Consider the following 24,172-nt stretch of genomic DNA (forward strand, 5'->3'; position numbering starts at 1 on the left):
GGGCAGTGGTCACAAACAAATGCCTATGGTCAGGGACATACAGAAAATGCCAAAAATGAACCAGCTCTAAAAATGGTAGTATTCCAAGCTTGCCATATGATAACTGATATTCTCGGTTATGAGGAGGCAAGAGGAGATGGGAGGAACTTATTAATCAGAAATCTCATGACCCATTCAAAAGAGAAGCTATGACAAAACTTCAGCCAAAAAGTACCTGTAGGAGTGGAAGATCAGGGTTGCCACACTGAACAACTGTTCAAGACAAGCCATAAACATGAATTTTTATGTAAAATGTTCTAAATTTTAACAATGATTCAAAATGTTTTAAGAAAATACATAAGCAAGTAAAACATGTTTGCAGAGCATAGTTTTTTTAAAATTTTTATTTGTTTATTTTCAGCATAACAGTGTTCATTGTTTTTGCACCACACCCAGTGCTCCATGCAGTATGTGTGCAGAGCATAGTTTTTAACACCTATTATAGGGATTTTTAAGCAGAAGACTGAAACAGTAAAAAAAAAGAAAAAACCTTTCTAGAGGATATTCATACAAAGAATGAATTAGAAGCAGGTATTGATTAAAAAGGGAATAATAAGGGAAACTCACTAAGATGCTTCTGCTAAAAGGATAGCTAAACAATAAAAATAAAAAGAAGAAAGCAGTACGATACCAAACATGAATAAAAAGCTGACCAAAGAGAATTCAAAAATAAGTGTAGCATCATGAAGCATTAATTCATTAAAGAAAAATCACAAACATCTGAAGTTTCCCTTAAATATTTCTTTTCTTCCCCCCTTAAATATTTCTACATAACAGGAACCAAATCTACTCATCAAAGCACTCCAAAAGACCCATGAAGGTCACTCAGGTTTAGAAAGCAGGTCAAAATCAATGTAACCCTAACCACTACACAAAGAAAAGCACTGTATTAGTATACTGTACTGTACTACAAACACGCTACTGTAAGTGCACTGCAAAGTATGGCTGGCAGCCCAGACCAGTCTACAAACTGTGGTAAAAAAAAAACAAAACTGAGAGTGTTTATAACATAAAATTTTAAAAACAATCTGACCAAAATAATTTTATTTACTGAATCTAATAAAAAAAATTGGGCCTTGGGGCGCCTGGGTGGCTCAGTGGGTTAGGCTTCTGCCTTCGGCTCGGGTCATGATCTCAGGGTCCTGGGATCGAGTCCCACATCAGGCTCTCTGCTCGGCGGGGAGCCTGCTTCCTCCTCTCTCTCTCTCTGCTTGCCTCTCTGCCTACTTGTGATCTCTCTCTGTCAAATAATAAAATCTTAAAAACAAAAAAAACGACAAAAAAAAAATTGGGCCTTGAATTTTTTTCCCTTTCACTTTGCTGTAATTTACTTTCATTGTATTTTACAAAATATTCATCTGCAACAGACTAGCAACAAAAGAACCAGTCCTTCACATATAGTCTAACAAGTGGTGCTATAGGAATGCAAACTGGAGCAGCCACTCAGGAAAACAGTATGGAGGGTCCTCAAAAAATTAGAAATAGAGCTACCCTATGGCCTAGCAACTGTACTGCTAGGTATTTACCCAAAGGACACAAACATAGTGATTTGAAAGGGTACATGCACCATGATGTTTACAGCAGCATCATCAATAGTCAAACTACGGCAAAAGCCCAACTGTCCGTCAACTGATGAATGGATAAAGAAGATGTGGGGGGCTTGAGTCTCTATACAATGGAATATTACTCAGCTATCAAAAAGAATGATATCTTTACGGTGTGCAATGACATGGATGGATCTAGAATATATTAAGTGAATTAAGTCAGAGAAAGACAAATACCATATGATTTCACTTCCATGTGGAATTTAAGAAACAAAACAGATGAACATATGGGAAGGGTAGGAAAAAAGGAGAGGGAAACAAACCACAAGAGATTCTAACAACAGAGAACAAACTGAGTGTTGATGGAGGGAAGCGGGTTGGGGTGTAGGCTAGATGGGTGATGGGTATTACGAAGGGCACTTGTTATGATGAGCACTGGGTGTTCTATGTAAGTGATGAATCACTGAATTCTACTCCTGAAACCAATATTACACTGCATGTTACCTGGAATTTAAATAAAAATTTTAAAAGGGAAGAAAATAAACGAATAATTAGAGAGAAAGAAAAAGTCGTGCTGTAAGTAATAAATTTTTAATGTTACAAAAAAATAAAAGTTACAGTAAAACATTTTAAAATATGAAGTAAAAATCTATCAACAGTATATTTAGTATGTTTTATGCTTTTTTTGGTCTCAAAGTAAATATTTAAATAGGCTTAAAATCTTTTTTTTTTTTTTAAAGATTTTATTTATTTATTTGACAGAGAGCGATCACAATAGACAGAGAGGCAGGCAGAGAGAGAGAGAGAGAGAGAGGGAAGCAGGCTCCCTGCTGAGCAGAGAGCCCGATGTGGGACTCGATCCCAGGACCCCGAGATCATGACCTGAGCCGAAGGCAGCAGCTTAACCCACTGAGCCACCCAGGTGCCCTAGGCTTAAAATCTTTTATGTCTAGGCAACCTAAAATGCTAAGTAGATCTCTGGGTTGTACAAAATAACATTTTTGCATTCACAGAGAAAGAATTCTATTAGAAATGATGAAGGAAAAAAGTCAGTATGTCAAAACCTACAATAATTTTAAGTAAAGTTAACTTACCCATTACTACATAGGACTTAAATCGTGTTGATAATCTGTCCACAAAGGCACTTAAAATTTCCAATCCCATTAATGATACCTACAGACAGAAAGAAATTTTAATGAATATAAAGTACCAATGCTTTCTTTCATATCAATTATAATCACTGACATACAAAGATCTTCATATATTATCAAGTTTTTTTAAAAAAATAAGGACATTGAAGTAATCAGGCGATAAAGGGTCATAAGATTAGGGCACCCTGTTATCAAATGGTTCAATAATAATAATAATAATAATAATATATAAATATGCAAGAAGATAGCGAGTTACCATGTTAGTAAATGGTAAATTAGGTGAAGGGTACAGAGAAGTTTACGGACTATACATGCAATTTTCCTATAATGTTGAAATGTTTCCTAAATGAAAGTTAAAATAACAGCACCTTTAATTATACAGAAATTCCAGCTTTTGTCTAGGATAACAGACACCGGAAACCAATACCACTCCCACTGTAACAAGAAAAAGCCAAATAATCTACAGAACCATATCTATTCTTGAATCCATCAGAAATCCATCAGTTGTAGGATAATCAACTAGCCTGAAATTTAAGGAAAGACAGATGTCCCCAAGGAGAGATGGGACATAAGCAATAGGACACATGTGGCTGTGGACAGAAGGAAAATGAAAATGTGATACAAGTGGGTTAAGAGTTCAACTATATTTAATTCATTGTTAATAGCTGAATGTAGGTTAGCATGAAAATACATAATCCCTAGTAGCCAGAGACACAAAAGGAGAGACACCCACTCACAGGCTCTTTCTCCACAAACCTCCAGTGGACACTTGAAATTGGAAAAAGTATCTCTTGGTTGTACAGGTCTGACAGAGGGAGGCAGCTGCCTATGTAGGAAAGGCACAAACCTTTCCTTTCCCATACTCATAAGAAATAAAGGAATAAAGCTATTGAGAGAAAGACAAAAACTGTCACCCTAGGACACAGGTTAAAAACTCACTGCTGCTGAGCAAAAAGAAAAGAAAAAAAAAAGTTCTCTACTTCAGAGGGAGAAGCAGAAAATCTTCCTGGGCTCAAATGATTAGAAGTCTACAGTTGAGGAGAAGCAGGATTTCTGTTAAAGCCTCATACCCCAGACTCAAGAACAAAGGGCTCCTAAGACTGAAGCTGGACCAGAAAAACAGAGAACACTCCCACTCCCCACATCTAGGTTAGCAAAGACAGTGTAAGGAGCAGTTTACCATTGGAGAAGAGAACATGGAGAAAAACCCTGTATGAAGCACAGGGAAAAAGGGAAGGTATAAAGTGAAGGGTGTTACAAAAACACAGAGTGGCCAATAATTAATCCCACTCTTAGAGATATATCCAAAGGAATTAAAGTAGGACACACACAGATACCTGAAAACCAATAAAAGGTGCAAAAGCCCACATGTCCTTCAACTGATGGATAAAGAAAATGTGATATATGCACTCAATAAAAAACGTGGTCTTAAATAGAACTGATTGGTGTATGTTACAACATGAATGAACCTTGAAAACACTGTAAGTGAAACAAAAAAAGTCACATATGGTCGGATGTTGTATGACTAAATTTATAAGAAATGTCCAGAATAGGCAAACCTATAGAGATAGAAAGTAAATTAGTGGTTGCCTAGAATTAGGGAACGTGGGGGGATAAAGTTGGTATCTCCAAAAGGGTACAGTGATCTTCTTGAGGTGATGGAAATATTCTAAAATTAACTGTGCTTATGGTTGTGCATATCTGTAAATATACTTAAAAAATCAATGAACTACACACTTCAGTTGACTAAATTGTATAGTATGTAAATATATCAATAAAGCTGTTAAAACATAATTGAAAAATCTACAAATAGACTAACAGACTTAATAGACTTTATAGATGATAAAAGCAGTATCTCAAATAAGCAGGAAAAACATGCATACTTGATAAGATCTCACTTAGGAATCTATCCTCAAGATACACAAACAAAATTATTAAAGAACATGTGAATATTATTCATTGTAAGAGACCAGAAACTATCCAAACATCAATATGAGACAGATTTAATAAACTATGGTATATCCATAATATAGGGTACTGCAACACTTTAAAAATAACAATGAGGACTACTTTAATTCTGCTACATAATAACCTCCATGATATTGTTTTAAGATATATTTATTTTAGTGAGAGACAGTGGGCAGGGGGAGAGAGGGAGAGAATCTCAAGCAGGCTCCCCGCTGAGTGTGGAGCCCCACTCGAGTCTTGATCTCATGACTCTGAGATCATTACCTGAGCCAAAATCAAGAGCCAGACGCTTAACCAACTGAACCACCCAGGTGTACCTCCATGATATATTGTTGTTTTTTTTTTTAAGATTTTTATTTTATTTATTTGACAGATAGAGATCACAAGTAGGGAGAGAGGCAGGCAGAGAGAGAGAGGAGGAAGCAGGCTCCCTGCCAAGCAGAGAGCCCGATGCGGGGCTCGATCCCAGGACCCTGGGATCATGACCTGAGTGAAAGGCAGAGGCTTTAACCCACTGAGCCACCCAGGCGCCCCTCCATGATATATTGTTAAGTGAAACAAGCAAGTTGGGACAATGCGTATATATACAGAGAGTACTACAAGTAGATATAGTTAGAAATGTTTACGAAAAATAACAGCAATGGAGGGGCACCTGGGTGGCTCAGTTGTTAAGCGTCTGCCTTTGGCACAGGTCATGATCCCAGAGTCCTGGGATTGAGCCCCACATTGGGCTCTTTGCTCAGTGGGAAGCCTGCTTCTCCCTCTCCCACTCCCCCTGCTTGTGTTCCCTCTCTCACTGTGACTCTCTCTGTCAAATAAATAAATAAAATATTGAAAAAAAAAATAACAGAAATGGAGTAACAATCAGGAAACAAATTTCATGGTTAGGAACAGACTATAAGGAATAGAGAAGGAAGCCAGACTATTTTGAATACACTATTTCATTGAAAACAAAATAAGTGAACCTAAATGCATACTAAATTAGTATTATAACCACACAGAAGACTGTTTCAAGTGACTTTAAACTATAGTACTTTGATTATCTCTCTCCAGGGGGATATACCCTAAGAACATACACTAAACTCTTTAAAAAAGAAACGTCAACACTTTTAGAAATCTTTTTGATTGAAGGAGATAGAAGACATACAGAAGTAGTATTTAAAAAAAAAAAAAATGCAGTCCTGAAACTAAATTAGAATCGCTTTGAACTCATGATGTATTTTTCTTTAAAACTAAGATAAAACCTATCCTGTTCATTGAAAAAAATCTATAAACAAACAAGTAACACTGAGTTCCACTAGCACTCACATATATACTAATTCCCACTAAACAGAAGAAGAGAAGTGGCTGATTCCAGGGTAGAAGCAGCAAACAGGACATTTTGTGATACCAGCTAGTGAATATGCCAAAAGAGATTACTAGGGTCATGTCAAGATACAACAGTTAAATATTAACAAGGATAATAACTGCACTGTCTTGAAACACACTAGATATGTTTAAATACAAAAATTCATAATGATAAAAGCTATTTAGCCAATATTGGAGGATGCTTAAAAGACCACCTTAATATTTTGACAATTAGTAAATGAAAGGAAAGAATCATATGAACTACAGGCATACCTCAGAAATATTGTGGATTCTGTTCCAGACCACTGAAATAAAGGGAATATCGCAACAAAGTGAGTCAAGTGAATTTTTTCATTTCCCAGTGCATATAAAAGTCATGTTTACCCTGTATTTTGCTGTAGTAAGCATGCAATATCATTATGTCTTAAGAAAACTGAATACCTTAAAAATAAAATATTGCTAAAAAATATTAGCCATTATCTGAACTTTCACCAAGCTGTAATCTTTTGGCTGGTGGAAGGTCCTGCCTCAATGTTGATGGCTGCTGACCAGTGTGATGGTTGCTAAGGCTCGGGTGGCTGTGGCAATTTCTTAAAATAAGACAACAATAAAGTTTGCCATAATTGATTTTTCCTTTCATGAATGATTTCTCTGTAGCATGTGATGCTGTTCGATAGCATTCTACCTACAGAATTTCTTTCAAAATTGAAGTCAATATTCTCAAACTCTGATGCTGCTTATCATCTAAATATATGTAATATTTTAAATCTTTTGCTGTCATTTCAACAATCTTCACAGCATCTTCACCAGGAGTAGACACCATCCCAAGAAAAACTATTTCCTCATTCATAAGAAGCAACTCCTCATGTGCTCAAGTTCTGTCATGAAACTGTAGCATCTGAATCACATTTTTAGGATCCTTTTTTTTCTTTCTTTCTTTCTTTTAAGGTTTTTTAAATTCCAGTTAGTTAACATATAGTGTTATATGAGCTTCAGGTGTACAATGTAGTAATTCAACACTTAAATCACTCTGTGCTCATCACTACAGGTACATTCTTTTTTTTTTTTTTTTTTAGCGCTTTTTTTTTTCCATTTTATTTATTTTTTCAGCGTAACAGTATTCATTGTTTTTACACAACACCCAGTGCTCCATGCAAAACGTGCCCTCCCCATTACCCACCACCTGTTCCCCCAACCTCCCACCCCTGACCCTTCAAAACCCTCAGGTTGTTTTTCAGAGTCCATAGTCTCTTATGGTTTGCCTCCCCTTCCAAATTTTTTTTTTTTAATAAACATATAATGTATTTTTATCCCCAGGGGTACAGGTCTGTGAATCGCCACGTTTACACACTTCACAGCACTCACGATAGCACATACCCTCCCCAATGTCCATAGCCCCCTCCCTCTCTCCCAATCCCACCTCCCCCCAGCAACCCCCAGTTTGTTTTGTGAGATTAAGAGTCATTTATGGTTTGTCTCCCTCCCAATCCCATCTTGTTTCATTTATTCTTCTCCTATCCCCCTAATCCCCCATGTTGCTTCTCCATGTCCTCATATCAGGGAGATCATATGATAGTTGTCTTTCTCCGATTGACTTATTTCACTAAGCATGATACGCTCTAGTTCCATCCACATCGTCGCAAATGGCAAGATTTCATTTCTTTTGATGGCTGCATAGTATTCCATTGTGTATATATACCACATCTTCTTTATCCATTCATCTGTTGATGGACATCTAGGTTCTTTCCATAGTCTGGCTATTGTAGACATTGCTGCTATAAACATTCAGGTACACGTGCCCCTTCGGATCACTATGTTTGTATCTTTAGGGTAAATACCCAGTAGTGCAATTGCTGGGTAATAGGGTAGTTCTATTTTCAACATTTTGAGGAACCTCCATGCTGTTTTCCAGAGTGGTTGCACCAGCTTGCATTCCCACCAACAGTGGAGGAGGGTTCCCCTTTCTCCACATCCTTGCCAGCATCTGTCATTTCCTGACTTGTTAATTTTAGCCATTCTGACTGGTGTGAGGTGATATCTCATTGTGGTTTTGATTTGTATTTCCCTGATGCCGAGTGATGTGGAGCACTTTTTCATGTGTCTGTTGGCCATCTGGATGTCTTCTTTGCAGAAATGTCTGTTCATGTCCTCTGTCCATTTCTTGATTGGATTGTTTGTTCTTTGGGTGTTGAGTTTGCTAAGTTCCTTATAGATTTTGGATACTAGCCCTTATCTGATATGTCGTTTGCAAATATCTTCTCCCATTCTGTCAGTTGTCTTTTGGTCTTGTGAACTGTTTCCTTTGCTGTGCAAAAGCTTTTGATCTTGATGAAATCCCAATAGTTCATTTTTGCCCTTGCTTCCCTTGCCTTTGCCGTTGTTCCTAGGAAGATGTTGCTACGGCTGAGGTCGAAGAGGTTGCTGCCTGCATTCTCCTCAAGGATTTGGATGGATTCCTTTCTCACATTGAGGTCCTTCATCCATTTGGAGTCTATTTTCGTGTGTGGTGTAAGGAAGTGGTCCAATTTCATTTTTCTGCATGTGGCTGTCCAATTTTCCCAGCACCATTTATTGAAGAGGCTGTCTTTTTTCCATTGGACATTCTTTCCTGCTTTGTCGAAGATTAGTTGACCATAGAGTTGAGGGTCGATTTCTGGGCTCTCTATTCTGTTCCACTGATCTATGTGTCTGTTTTTGTGCCAGTACCATGCTGTCTTGATGATGACAGCTTGTAATAGAGCTTGAAGTCCGGAATTGTGATGCCACCAACTTTGGCTTTCTTTTTCAATATTCCTTTGGCTATTCGAGGTCTTTTCTGATTCCATATAAATTTTAGGATTATTTGTTCCATTTCTTTGAAAAAAATGGATGGTATTTTGATAGGGATTGCATTAAATGTGTAGATTGCTTTAGGTAGCATAGACATTTTCACAATATTTATTCTTCCAATCCAGGAGCATGGAACATTTTTCCATTTCTTTGTGTCTTCCTCAATTTCTTTCATGAGTACTTTATAATTTTCTGTGTATAGATTCTTAGCCTCTTTGGTTAGGTTTATTCCTAGGTATCGTATAGTTTTGGGTACAATTGTAAATGGGACTGACTCCTTAATTTCTCTTTCTTCTTTCTTGTTGGTGTACAGAAATGCAACTGATTTCTGTGCATTGATTTTATATCCTGACACTTTACTGAATTCCTGTACAAGTTCTAGCAGTTTTGGAGTGGAGTCTTTTGGGTTTTCCACATATAGTATCATATCATCTGCGAAGAGTGATAGTTTTACTTCTTCTTTACCAATTTGGATGCCTTTAATTTCTTTTTGTTGTCTGACTGCTGAGGCTAGGACTTCTTATTTATTCTTATTTATTATTTATTTATTTATTTATTTATTATTTATTTCCTTTATTTCCTTGTTGATCTTTTGCTTGGATGATCTGTCCATTTCAGGGAGGGGAGTGTTAAAGTCCCCTACTATTATTGTATTATTATTGATGTGTTTCTTTGATTTTGTTATTAATTGGTTGATATAGTTGGCTGCTCCCACTATGTTGAATAGCAGTGGTGATAATGGACATCCCTGCCGTGTTCCTGACCGTAGCGGAAAAGCTTTCAGTTTTTCTCCATTGAGAATGATATTTGCGGTGGGTTTTTCATAGATGGCTTTGATAATATTGAGGTATGTGCCCTCTATCCCTACACTTTGAAGAGTTTTGATCAGGAAGGGATGCTGTACTTTGTCAAATGCTTTTTCAGCATCTACTGAGAGTATCATATGGTTCTTGTTCTTTCTTTTATTAATGTGTTGTATCACATTGATTGATTTGCGGATGTTGAACCAACCCTGCAGCCCTGGAATAAATCCCACTTGATCGTGGTGAATAATCCTTTTAGTGTACTGTTGAATCCTATTGGCTAGTATTTTGACGAGAATTTTTGCGTCTGTGTTCATCAAGGATATTGGTCTGTAGTTCTCTTTTTTGGTGGGATCCTTGTCTGGTTTTGGGATCAAGGTGATGCTGGCCTCATAAAATGAGTTTGGAAGTTTTCCTTCCATTTCTATTTTTTGGAACAGTTTCAGGAGAATAGGAATTAGTTCTTCTTTAAATGTTTGGTAGAATTCCCCTGGGAAGCCGTCTGGCCCTGGGCTTTTGTTTGTTTGGAGATTTTTGATGACTGTTTCAATCTCCTTACTGGTGATGGGCCTGTTCAGGTTTTCTATTTCTTCCTGGTTCAGTTGTGGTAGTTTATATGTCTCTAGGAATGCATCCATTTCTTCCAGATTGTCAAATTTGTTGGTGTAGAGTTGCTCATAGTATGTTCTTATAATTGTCTGTATTTCTTTGGTGTTAGTTGTGATCTCTCCTCTTTCATTCATGATTTTATTTATTTGGGTCCTTTCTATTTTCTTTTTGATGAGTTTGGCCAGGGGTTTATCAGTCTTATTGATTCTTTCAAAGAACCAGCTCCTAGTTTCATTGATTTTTTCTATTGTTTTTTTGGTTTCGATTTCATTGATTTCTGCTCTGATCTTTATGATTTCTCTTCTCCTGCTGGGTTTAGGGTTTCTTTCTTGTTCTTTCTCCAGCTCCCTTACGTGTAGGGTTAGGTTGTGTACTTGAGACCTTTCTTGTTTCTTGAGAAAGGCTTGTACCGCTATATATTTTCCTCTCAGGACTGCCTTTGCTGTGTCCCACAGATTTTGAACTGTTGTGTTTTCATTATCATTTGTTTCCATGAATTTTTTCAATTCTTCTTTAATTTCCTGGTTAACCCATTCATTCTTTAGAAGGATGCTGTTTAGTCTCCATGTATTTGGGTTCTTTCCAGCTTTCCTCTTGTGATCGAGTTCTAGCTTCAGAGCATTGTGGTCTGAAAATATGCAGGGAATGATCCCAATCTTTTGATACCGGTTGAGACCTGATTTGTGACCCAGGATGTGATCTATTCTGGAGAAGGTTCCATGTGCACTAGAGAAGAATGTGTATTCTGTTGCTTTGGGATGAAATGTTCTGAATGTATCTGTGATGTCCATCTGGTCCAGTGTGTCATTTAATGCCTTTATTTCCTTGTTGATCTTTTGCTTGGATGATCTGTCCATTTCAGTGAGGGGAGTGTTAAAGTCCCCTACTATTATTGTATTATTATTGATCTGTTTCTTTGATTTTGTTATTAATTGGTTGATATAGTTGGCTGCTCCCACGTTAGGGGCATAGATATTTAAAATTGTTAGATCTTCTTGTTGGACAGACCCTTTGAGTAGGATATAGTGTCCTTCCTTATCTCTTATTATAGTCTTTGGCTTAAAATCTAATTGATCTGATATAAGGATTGCCACCCCAGCTTTCTTCTGGTGCCCATTAGCATGGTAAATTGTTTTCCACCCCCTCACTTTAAATCTGGAGGTGTCTTCACGTCTAAAATGAGTTTCTTGTAGGCAACATACTGATGGGTTTTGTTTTTTTATCCATTCTGATACCCTGTGTCTTTTGATTGGGGCATTTAGCCCATTAACATTCAGGGTAACTATTGAGAGATATGAATTTAGTGCCATTATTAGTCTGTATGGTGACTGTTACTGTATATTGTCTGTGTACCTTTCTGATCTACTACTTTTAGGCTCTCTCTTTGCTTAGAGGACCCCTTTCAATATTTCTTGTAGAGCTGGTTTGGTGTTTGCAAATTCTTTCAGTTTTTGTTTGTCCTGGAAGCTTTTTATCTCTCCTTCTATTTTCAATGATAGCCTAGCTGGATAGAGTATTCTTGGCTGCATGTTTTTCTCGTTGAGTGCTCTGAATATATCATGCCAGCTCTTCCTGGCCTGCCAGGTCTCTGTGGATAAGTCTGCTGCCAATCTAATATTTTTACCATTGTATGTTACAGACTTCTTTTCTCGGGCTGCTTTCAGGATTTTCTCTTTGTCGCTAAGACTTGTAAATTTTACTATTAGGTGACAGGGTGTGGACCTATTCTTGTTGACTTTGAGGGGGGTTCTCTGCATCTCCTGGATTTTGATGCTTGTTCCCTTTGCCATATTAGGGAAATTCTCTCCAATGATTCTCTCCAATAGACCTTCTGCTCCCCTCTGTTTCTTCTTCTTCTGGAATCCCAATTATTCTAATGTTGTTTCGTCTTATGGTGTCACTTATCTCTCGAATTCTCCCCTCATGGTCCAGTAGCTGTTTGTCCCTCTTTTGTTCGGCTTCTTTATTCTCTGTCATTTGGTCTTCTATATCACTAATTCTTTCTTCTGCCTCATTTATCCTAGCAGTGAGAGCCTCCATTTTTGATTGCACCTCATTAATAGCTTTTTTGATTTCAACGTGGTTAGATTTTAGTTCTTTAATTTCTCCAGAAAGGGCTTTAATATCTCCAGAGAGGGTTTCTCTAATATCTTCCATGCCTTTTTCAAGCCCGGCTAGAATGTTCAGAATTGTCATTCTGAACTCTTGATCTGACATATGACCAATGTCTGTGTTGATTAGGTCCCTAGCCTTCGGTACTGTCTCTTGTTCTTTTGTTTGTGGTGATTTTTTCCGCCTTGTCATTTTGTCCAGATAAGAGGATATGAAGGAGCAAATAAACTACTAAAAGGGTGGCAAAGACCCCAGAAAAATGCACTGTAACCAAATCAGAAGAGACCCCTAATTGTGGGGGGGAGAAAGGGGATAAAAACAGGTTCTTTCAGAAAGTGGTTGATTTTCTGTTTCTAGAGTTGCTGTTCTTCTCTTTGCTCTCCCGTTGGATTTGTAGGTGTTTGCAATGTTTAGATAAGCTATCGAGCTGATCTCCTGCTACCTGATGTAGTCTCAGGCTGCTACTTCTCCGCCATCTTGATTCCTCCCTTACAGGTACATTCTTTAATAGCCATCACCTATTTAACCCACCAGAATACCCAGTGGGAAAAAGACAGTCTCTTCAACAAATGGAGTTGGGAAAACTAGAAAGCAACATGCAAAAGAATGAAACTGAACCACGGTCTTACACCTTACACAAAAATCAAATCAAAATGATCAAAGACCTAACTGTAAGACCTAAAACCATGAAAGTCTTAGCAGAGAACATAGGTTTAACTTCTTTGATACTGGCTGTAGCAACCTCTATATGTCTCCCGAGGCAAGGGAAACAAAAGCAAAAATAAATTACTGGGACTAGATCAAGATAAAAAGTTACTGTGCAGAGAAGACTCCACTTCTAATTCTAGTGCTATTGCTATTTCTACCACATTGGCAGTTATGCCCTCCACTGAACACCTCAAAGCCATCAAATTCCAAACTCCTGTTTATGTTGATATTTTGATCTCTTCCCAGGAATCAGGAATGTTCTTGGCATCTAAAAGGGTGAATCCTTTCCAAAAGGCTTTCAATTTACTTTGCCCACATCCATCACAGAATCACCATCTATGACAGCTATAGCCTTACGAAGTATGTTTCTTAAATAATAAGACTTTAAAATCAGAATTACTCCTTGAGGGGCGTCTGGGTTGCTCAGTGGGTTAAAGTCCCTGCCTTCGGCTCAGGTCATGATTCCAGGGTCCTGCATCGGGCTCTCTGCTCCGCAGGGAGCCTGCTTCCTCCTCTCTCTCTCTCTCTACCTGCCTCTCTGCCTACTTATGATCTCTGTCTGTCAAAAAAATAAATAAATAAAATCTCTAAAAAAAAAATTACTCCTTGATCCATGGGCTGCAGAATGGATATTGTGCTAGCAGGCATGATGACAACAGTAACTCTCATTGTACATCTCCACTGCAGCTTGGGTGACCAGGCGCATTGTCAATGAACAGTAGTATTTTGAAAGGAATCTTCTTTTCCTTAGCAGTAGGTTTCAGCAGTGGTTTAAAATATTCAGGAAACCATGTTGAAAATACATGTGCGCTTCCCCCAGGCTTTGTTGTTCCATTTATGGAGCGACAGGAGAGTAGATTTAGCATAATTCTGAAGGGCCTTAGGATTTTCACAATGGTAAGTGAAGCAGTGGCTTCACCTTGAAGTCACAGGCTTCATTATCCATAACAAGAGAGTCACCCTGTCGTTAGAAGCCAGGCATTGACCTCTCCTCTCTAGCTGTCAAAGTCCTAGATGGCATCTTATTCCTAATATAAAGTTGTTCCGTCTACATTGAAAATCTGTTGTTTAGTGTAGCTACCTTCATGCATCATCCTAGCTAGATCTTCTGAATGATTCGTTGGAACTTCTGTATCAGCACTTTGCTGCTCCACCGTTCATTGTTATGGAGGGGGCTTCTTTCCTTAAACCTCATGAACCAACTTCTGGCTTCAAACGTTCACAGCTTCTTCACCAATCTCAGCCTTCACAGAACTGAGGAGTTAGGGACTTGGACAACGCTCTGGCTTCAGGGAGTGATGTGGCCACTTTGATCTTCTATCCAGACCACTAAAACTCTGTCTCTATATCAGCAATAAAGCCACGTTGCTTTCTTATCATCTGTGTGTTCACTGGAGTAGCACTTTTAATTTCCTTCAAGAACCTTTCCTTTGCAGTCACAAGTTGGCTGTTTGTCACAAGAGGCCTAGTAGCTTTTGGCCTGTCTCAGCTTTTGACTTGCCTTCCTCACTAAGCTTAATCATTTCTAGCTTTTGATTTAATGTGGAGCCACACAACTCTTTCTTTCACTGAACATTTAGAGGCCATCGTACAGCTATTAACTGGCCTTATTTTGATATGGTTGTGTCTCAAGGAACGGGGAGAAGGAGAAAAACAGGAAATGGCTGGTCAGTGGAGCAGTAAGAATACCTATATTGATTAAGTATGCCATTTTGAATGGGTGTGGTTCCAACAATTACAATAGTAACATCAGAGATCACTGATTACAGATCATTCTAACACATTATAACAAAAAAATCAGAAATACTGCAAGAATTACCAAAATGTAACATAGTGATAACAAAGTAACCAAATGCTGTTGGGAAAAGGGCACCAACTGACTTGTTTAATGTACGGGTTGCCACAAACCTTCAATTTGTGAAAAATGCTGTATCTATAAAGCACAATAATGTAAGGCACAACAAAATGAGGTATGTCTGCCTTTCTATTATAAACTATGCCAATGAGTAACCAAACAGAAGTAAATGGTCCAAGCTTTTCTTTATAAAAGCATTCTAATTAATAAGTGAAGGAATGACAAAATTAGAGTATCATTTTGCAAACCCTAATGAATTAAGGGATCTAAACACTGAACATTAATGGTTGCTAACACCATAAAAGATACTGTCACACCTTATGTGCTTTCTTGATATTATGTGCCTCCTGGGGCGGGGGGTGGGGGCGGCACTGAATCTGACCAAGCTATAGGTCCAACTACCAATTCATAGGAAATAGAGAAGAACTAACATCATAGGAATGAAATCAGCAAAACACACCTGTGGGGAAACTCTACAAATAAAATGAAGAATTTTTTTTAAATCTACAAATAAAATCCAGGAATTTTAAAAAAGAGATACTGAGGGAGAAACAAATTCAAAGAAAGACACCTAAAGGTGTCCATATCCTAACCTGTAAGACCTGTGGGTACGTTACTTATGTAGTAAAAAGAACTTTAAAGATGTGGTAAAGGTCTTAAAATGGGGAAATTACTCTGGGTTATCCTGGCCCCAATATATCACAAGATCCCTCATAAAAGAGAGGCAGGAGAGGAGGCAGAGCTGCAATGATAAAAGTAGTAGTCAGAAAGATCTGAAGGTGCAACACTGCTGGCTCTGAAGACAGAGGAAGAGGCCTTAAAGCCAAGAAATGCGTGCAGTTTCCAGAATATGGAAAATCATCTCCTTGAAGTTCTTTAGAAGAATACATCTTTAGAAGAATACAATCTTGCTGAAACCTTGATTTTATCCCAATGAGACCCATTTAGAAATTGAGCTCTAAAACTGTAAGAAAATAAATCTGTGTTGTTTTAGGCTACTAAGTGTGTGGTAACTTGTTACAGCAGCAACAGGAAACTAATATATTAATGAATCACAATGTGGAAATCTTATGTGGATCCTGATTTTTCTTGAAATAATTAAAGGAGTGACTGGGTAACTCAGTCAGTTATGTGTTCAATTCTTGGTTTCAGGTCAGGTCTTGATCTCAGGGTCGTGAATTCAAGCCCCACACTGACCTCCATGCTGCGTGGGAGCCTACTAAAATAAACAAATAAATAAAATGACTAATTTAAAAATTTGTATGACATCTTAAAAATTGGAAATTTGACCCTGCATATGATATCAAGGAATTTTTTTTTTACATTTGATAATGGTAGTGAGGTTAACAATTTTTTAATATATATATATATTTTAAATGTAGTTTCCATGCCCAGTTGGGAAACCAACTGGGGCTTTAAGTCAAGACCCTGAGATCAAGACCTGAGCTGAGGTCAAGAGTTGGACCCTTAACTGCCTGAGCCACCCATGCGCATCAACAATTTTTTTAAAGAATACTTATCTTCAAGACATTAAATAAAAAGTCTCATTGATGAAACAATGTATCTGTGATTTGTGACAAAATGATGAGCATGATTATCCATGGACGGATGAGTGTTGTAAGTGGATTTGTTATTTTATTCTGCCTACCGTTATGTATGTTCAAAATTCTTTAAAGTGAAGAGTTAAAAAAAAAAAAAAACTACAGGAAGTGTGATTCCTAATAGTGAAATGAACATACCCTTGAAACAAAAGAACTCAATGCCTACACTCTTTTACTCACCCTCATCCTAAGAGTCTTAGCCAATGCACCCAAACCAAGCAAAACTAAAGAACTGGAAAGAAAGAGGAATACTATCTTCATTGTCTGGTAGTAGTAACAGTAGTCCCCGGTTATCCCCAGTTTTGCCTTCCACAGCCTGAATTACCCAAGGTCAAATATGGTTCAGAAGTAGATAACCCTCTTCAGAAATCAATAATAGCCTAACACTACGTTACAATGTCTACATCATTAACCTTACTTCATCTCATCACTTCATCCCACATCATCACAAGAGGGTAAGTATAGTACAAGAGGATTTTAAGCAAGACCACATTCATGTAACTTTTATTATAGGATATTGTTATAAATGTTCTGCCTTATTATTACTATTAATTTCTTAAGGTGCCTAACATAAATTAAGCTTTATACACTGTGTACATATATATAGGTACTCTCTGCTATTTCCAGCATCTGCTAGGGTGTCTCGGAAATGTGTCCCCCCATGGATATGAGGAGGGACTACCATATGTAGAGAAAACCTAAAAGAATCCATCAACTGCAGAAAAAGTGTTTTGCATTATGAGCAGGTTGGCCACAAAATCAATATCCAAAATGCCATTTCATTTCAATATATCAGAAAGCATAATTTTAAAAATAATAAATAGCATTTATACTCTTAACTATGAAAATAAATCTAACAAAATGTGTGTAAGACCTATTGGGAGAAAATAATGAAACATTAATGAAACACATTAAAGAAAACATAGAAGCACCTGGGAGGCTCAGTCGGTTAAGTGTCTGCCTTCGGCTCAGGTCATGACCCCAGGGTCCTGGGATCGAGGCCCACATCAGGCTCCCTGCTCAGCGGAGAGCATGCTTCTCCCTCTCCCTCTCCCTCCACTGGTGCTCACTCACTCACTTTCCCTCTCTCAAATAAATACATAAAATCTTTAAAAAAAAAGGAAAACATAAACAATTTTCATGGGTAAAAGAGGTCATTATAAAGATATCGAGTCTTCCCCCAAAAAGAGGATACACACAAAATAGATAATCACGTCAAAAAATGGGCAGAAGACACAAACAGACACTTCTCCAAAGAAGACATACAAACGGATAACAGACACATAAAAAAATGTTCATCAACATTAGCCATCAGGGAGAGTCAAGATTCAAATCAAAACCACATTGAGATACCACCTTATGCCAGTTAGAATGGCCAAAATTAACAAGACAGTAAACAACGTGTGTTGGAGAGGATGTGGAGAAAGGGGAACCCTCTTACACTGTTGGTGGGAATGCAAGTTGGTGCAGCCACTTTGGAAATCAGTGTGGAGATTCCTTAAGAAAAACAGAGCTTCCCTATGAACCTGCAACTGCACTACTGGGTATTTACCCCAAAGGTACTGATGTAGTGGAAAGAAGGGCCATCTGTACCCTAATGTTCATAGCAGCAATGGCCACAGTTGCCAAACTGTGGAAAGAACCAAGATGTCCTTCAACGGACGAATGGATAAAGAAGATGTGGTCCATATACACTATGGAGTATTACGCCTCTATCAAAGGATGAATACTCAACTTTTGTATCGACATGGACGGGACTGGAAGAGATTATGCTGAGTGAAATAAGTCAAGCAGAGAGAGTCAATTACCATATGGTTTCACTTCACTTCACTTGTGGAGCATAAGGAATAACACGGAGGACACTGGGAGATGGAGAGGAGAAGTGAGTTGGGGGAAATCGGAGGGAGAGACAAATCATGAGAGACTGTGGACTCTGAGAAACAAACTGAGGGTTTTGGAGGGGAGGGGGTTGGGGGCTGAGTGAGCCTGGTGGTGGATATTATGGAGGGCACATATTGCATGGAGCACTGGGTGTGGTGCATGAACAATGAATTTTGGAACACTGAAAAGAAATAAAGTAAAATAAAATGGAAAATAAAAAGAGGACACTCAATGTAATTCTAATAAAAGCCCCGATTTTCTAGTGCAACTTGACTAACTGATTCTAAAATTCACATGGGGTAGTAACTGAAGACCCAAGAGTAAGCCAACACATTCCTAAAGAATATGGTGAGTGAATCTGATATAGAAATGTCAAGATTTACTATGGAGCTACAGACAAATGATTTCCTGAATTTCCATTTAGACATCTTTCAACTTAGCCTGTATCTTGGCCAAGGGTCATTTCAGTAGAATAAGAAAACCATAAAGAAAGAAGAGAAGAAAACTAAAGCTATATTTCAATTTGCTCCTCACCACTTCCTTAGGAATTCAAATGCCTCCATTCAGGTCTTTTATTTATTTATTTTTAAAAAGATTTCATTTATTTATTGAGATAGGGAGAGAGAAACCATGAGCAGAGGGGAGGGGCAGAGGTAGAAGCAGGCTCCCCAGAGAGCAGGGAGCCTGATACAGGGGCTTGATTCTGGGACTCTGGGATTATGACCTGAGCCAAAGGCAGACTGCTCAACCGACTCAGCCTCCCAGGCACCCCTCCATTCAGGTCCTTTAAAACATAAAAGCAAAAGTGTACCTTCTAAAAGGTACATATAAAATACAAAAGCAAAATAAAAACATTAAATATATAAATATAAAAGTATAAAACATCAAAATATTACAAAAACTAAAAACAAAAATAATATTTTTTAACAGGTAGAAAAACAGAAACTCTAAAAAGCAAATTGGGGGCTAAGACCAAGCTAAAATTTTAGGGTGTTTCGAAGTCCTAAAACAGAAATTTTAAAACGTTTATAAAATTTTATTAATCCCAAAAGAAGTCCCAGAACCTTTAGGGTCATTTTCCCATTCTCTTTCTCACTCTCCTTTTCACATCTGAATCACAAGTGGTTTAACATATCTGAGTAACTAATGTGATGTCAATAAAATCACACTCAAGTTGTCACACTGGCTGGAGTTTCATTCAATTCAGTAGGTTTAATTTTCCAAATAGTTTAAATCAGAAATGTTGTCTAACAACAACAAAGCTAAATAAATTCACGAGATAGAAACCCAAAGAGAAATATCAGACTATCTGTATTTAATTATATAAATAATAAAATTATTTCCCTCCAGAAAAGGAGGGAAACAAATGACAAAATTAAAGATACCGATTAATCCTAGATCAAGTGAGGTAGACAAGACAGAAGTGTAATCCAATATTTCTACTTCTAGACATATACCCAAAAACAGTTATTCTAAACTGAGGGAGTGCTGCTGTCAGCCATTCAAGTAAATGAAAATCCTGTTTGAAATTATCACCCTAGAGCTTTTCTTTCACATGGTTTTAGTACATAAGTTTTCCAGCTGGTAAATCAAGGGACAAATGTACTTTAATTTAGATTCAACAAACACTGAGAGCCTGCTATGGGTATAAATGCTGGGGGGTGGGTACATACCCGAAGGGGAATCTTAAGAAATTCTAATTCCTTTGATTTTTAAGTAAACTCCTCCATCAATCTGCCCAGTATATGACAGGCGCTTGAGAAAGGCAATTATCCTTAATTCCTCTCTCTCAACCCAACAGGAGGTCCAGTTGGCTCTATCACCAAAGCGTATCTCAAAATCTTCCACTTCTCAACATGGCCATTGCTAACAAACCAGTCTTAGCCACCATCATCTCTCTGGCTCTTCTGTTATTCCTTTTTGGTCTACTCTCCACAAAGCAGCCACCCCTCCACATAAAATTCTCCAATGACAGAATAAAATCCTGTAAGGCTCTTTCTACCCGCTCCCCAATTTCATCCTCCTTAACACCTCACTCACTTATAAACTATAGCCATGTTGTCTTTCTTTATGTTCCTCCACAGAAATAGGGCCTCCACATTTGCAGTTTCCTCTGCCTAAATCATTCTTCACTCCTATATTTATTTCACATCATACCCAATTTCACCTCACTTTCTTGACTACATGCATCCTGCCCAACACTCCCTATTACCTTCACTGCTTTTTTTCTCCAAAGCACTTACCTCCTCTAACATACTATAGATTCTAGTTATTTATCTTTGTGTATTTCTCTACCTCCACTAGAATCTAAGTCCACAAAGGCAAGGATTTTGGTTTTCCCAGTACCGGATCTGAAGTGCCTAGTAGAGTGCCTGCTCATGGTAGGTCCTCAATAAATATCTGAATGAAGCTAAACGAATAAGCTTTATTAGTCTTACTCATAGCTGGATCTTCAGTATCTTCAGTATCTAGAACAATACCCAGCATATAGTATAATCACTCAAATTTTTGGAAGTAATGATGATTATTAAGATACTAAAATTCCAAAATACTATCAAATCTGAAGAAAATTATATTTTGTTCAGCATAATTTGAAATTTAAGTATAATTCTCTGTTTTGTGCATGTTCAAAAAAATTCCATGATACACTTTTTTTCTTAAAGACTTAAATATGTGTCATTGTACCTTGGATAAAAAGTGATGATCTAGTTTGGTAACTTAGTTCTTAAAACCCGAACAGGAAACTAACCCAAATGCCCTCTAACAACATCAGAAAATGTATACACAGCATTCAGTAGAAAGAAGAGAACTAATGATTCAAGAAGGATAAAGTAGAATTGATGAATTAATAACCTTAAGTAGGCAAGAGACTATGGAATCCAACATTCATGTAGAGGGGCTAATTTAGTAAGTGAAACAGAGAAGAAGGTAGAACATACGGTACAGCTGTAAGAGAGTGTGTAGATAAGGTTGTTGAAGCCTACCGCAGCTTTGTTCTGATTGTGGAAACTCAGACTACAGTATCTAGTAAGGAGCATGGACAGAATGTGTAGTAAGGAGATGAGAACCTGCATCAGATTCCTGACAGATTCTAATTCTTAAGGACCAGCTGAAAGGAAAATACAGCACTAAGAAGTAGTGCTTAAAGACATTAAAGAAAAATTGGGATACTGTGGTATCACAGAAGCCATGAGATGTTTCAAGAGATGGGACTGTTCAAATGCACTGATGGCACATCTTCAGAGTGAAATGGTCCAAAGCCAACTCACCATGGCCGACGCAGAAGGTGACATGATGGTACATCTGAAGAGTGAAACGGTCCAATGCCAACTCCCTGTGGCAAAGAGAACACCTTATGGCCAGCATAGAAAGTAACACCTTCACTTGGGAAGGGAAACAAGCATGGAGGAAGAGCTGACTTTCTGTAACAGCTTATGTTGCAACATAAAATCAATTATCTTGAGTGTGCATATGTCCTTACAGTGTAAGTAAATTTAGCTTGTTTCTCCCGAAGAAATAAGCTCCCAAATAGTACTGATATAGTATTAAACATTAACGTTTTCTAAAATTTTTAAAAAAGAAAAATAATGCAATAGTATGTAACAGAGCATCAAGTTGGTTAATTCCCATATGGTTTATTATCTTCCTAAAAGTCAACCCCTTCCAAAACTCATGTAAATTTTGCCATTAAATCTGCACAGTAATTGTAGAGTTTGACTTTCTACTCTATGAGAATACAGCTTTCAAAGTACAGCCTATTCGCAGGATTATTAGTATAAATTACTTAGAAGAATCACTTCATCCGTAGATTTGAGCCAGCATTTTAGAGCAACACTGCCACCAGAAGACTAGAAAGGAAAATAACTGCTAAAAACTACGGTACAAGCTAATTACAAAATATTTACCTGGTTTCTCAACCTAGCTATATTACAGCCTGCCTACTAACAGCTCTTCAAAAACACTCACTCTTCCCGTAACTCGGAATTTTTTCATCATCAAGACACGTTTTACTAGGTCACCTACTGGCACACAGGTTTCAAATCTGAGTCAGTATTCAAGTGCAGCAGAACAAACTAACAGAAAGCGTTCAACTGCTTTCTGTAGACAATAAATGAAAAACAAATACATAATGCCCTGGGGTCAGCATCTTTGTATTAGATTTAACGGTAAACTTAATCAGGCACCCGATTAAGCTCTCAAGATCCCTTAGAGACGAAGAGCACAACCTTTCAGACTCAAAATGTATAAAAGAAAAAAAGAAACAAGATTAAGTAGGATAAAAAGCACTAATTAAAAAGGGATTAACTTGACACACTCTTTTGAACTTAAAAATTGTATCCTAATGTCCCGTCCTTATCTACATAGTGTTTACAAGGTAGGTACAAATGCAAAGTCTTCAAGCGCTTTATGTATGCAAAGCATCGATGATTTCTTTAAATAGGTGATTAAACATTGTGTCCTAATGCCAAAAAACCCCGCACTGTGTCACGGAATCGCTGAATTTGTCACTGCTCACAATTGGGGAAAACTTGGTTCTGGTGGAAACTAAGTCCCCGGCTCGCGTCCAGGGACGCCTGAGCCTACAGGCTTCCCCTTCACCGGGCGATTCCGAGGCGCCCAGCGCGCCCCGGGGGCTCGCCGGGCTGCTGGCGCACGTCCGGGATTAAAGGGCTGGCCGGAGAGGGCGTGCCCGGCCCGGCCGCGCCGCCGCCGCCGCCGCCGCTTACCCGGTAGTTGCTCGAGCCCACCCAGCCGGTGAGCGCGTCGACCGTCTTGCCCAGGCGGCCCAGGTCCTCCTCCAGGTCCGGGATGGCGCCGGTGGCGCCGAGATAGAGCAGCAGCTCCTGACCGACCTGCAGACGGCCGCCGACGTCCTTCTGTTGCACCTGGGCGCTGAAGTACTCCATGCTACGGGGCTCCATGGCCGCCCGCCCGCCCGGGAGCGACCAACTTTTGCCGAGCGCCGCCCAGCCGCCAGTGCGGGTCCCCACGGGAACGGGCGGGACGCGCTCGGTCCGGCCGACGCGCGGCTCGCGGGGCGCGGCGGGCGGCGGGACTGGCGCCAGGCGCCAAGCGGCCCCCAAACTAGTCAAACTCGGCGCCCCCCGCCACCCAGCCCGCTTTAGAGGCCGCGGCCGCCGGCTACGTCAGCGCGCGCATGACGTCAGCGCGACGCCGGCGAGCGCCCGCCTCTCTCGGCTGCCGCTTCCCGGCGGCGGCTGCTGGGGAGGAAGCCTCTGGGCGTAGTGGGACCCCTGGCGGGAGCTGGGGTCCAATTGGGTCAGCACCCCTGTAGAGGCTGGCCCATATCGGGCACCCGCTATCCCAGCGTCTTCCCACACTCTGTAAGATAGAGAAGTTTTCTTTTGCTTGAAATCAGTACCTGGGAAAGTTTCTGGCACTCGGAAATCCCACTTCCCCATCTCCACACTCGCTTTTTTGTTTTTGTTTTTGTTTCTGTTTTAACCTTGTAAGAATACACTTCCCCGGAGAAGAACACCGGGACTCCTGCTTCCAGCCACCATCGTCGGTTGGGTCACCATGTAATTCTTTTTGTTTTTAACTGAGGTTTAATTTACATGGAATAAAATACACGTATTTTAAGTGTACAGCCCATGAGTTTTGGGCAAATGTATTCACCAGGGTAACGGCAACGCCAATGAATATATAGCACATTCCCACCACTCTGATAAGTTCTAGGAACTTCCCAATCAATAACCACTCC

General features: G+C 38.9%; 1 protein-coding gene across 21 annotated transcripts in view; it reads right to left on the reverse strand.

Moving 5' to 3' along the window:
• The window catches only part of CLASP2 (cytoplasmic linker associated protein 2), a 192,800-nt gene extending 169,224 nt beyond the window's left edge, over positions 1–23,576 (reverse strand). For 19 of the 21 annotated variants that reach the window (XM_046001649.1, XM_046001642.1, XM_046001647.1 and 16 more), the window contains exons 1-2: positions 23,175–23,575; positions 2,678–2,756 (exon numbers count right to left, since the gene is read on the reverse strand). In XM_046001649.1, the coding sequence (XP_045857605.1) occupies positions 2,678–2,756; positions 23,175–23,369 (274 nt within the window). In that variant the 5' untranslated portion in view covers positions 23,370–23,575. Of the gene's footprint in view, positions 1–2,677; positions 2,757–23,174 lie in introns of all 21 variants that reach the window. The other 2 variants (XM_046001628.1, XM_046001627.1) reach the window with 1 other exon arrangement.
• Positions 23,577–24,172: the final 596 nt, after the last annotated feature.

This window comes from Meles meles, chromosome 4 (genome assembly GCF_922984935.1).
Source record: "Meles meles chromosome 4, mMelMel3.1 paternal haplotype, whole genome shotgun sequence".
Lineage (NCBI taxonomy): Eukaryota > Metazoa > Chordata > Mammalia > Carnivora > Mustelidae > Meles > Meles meles.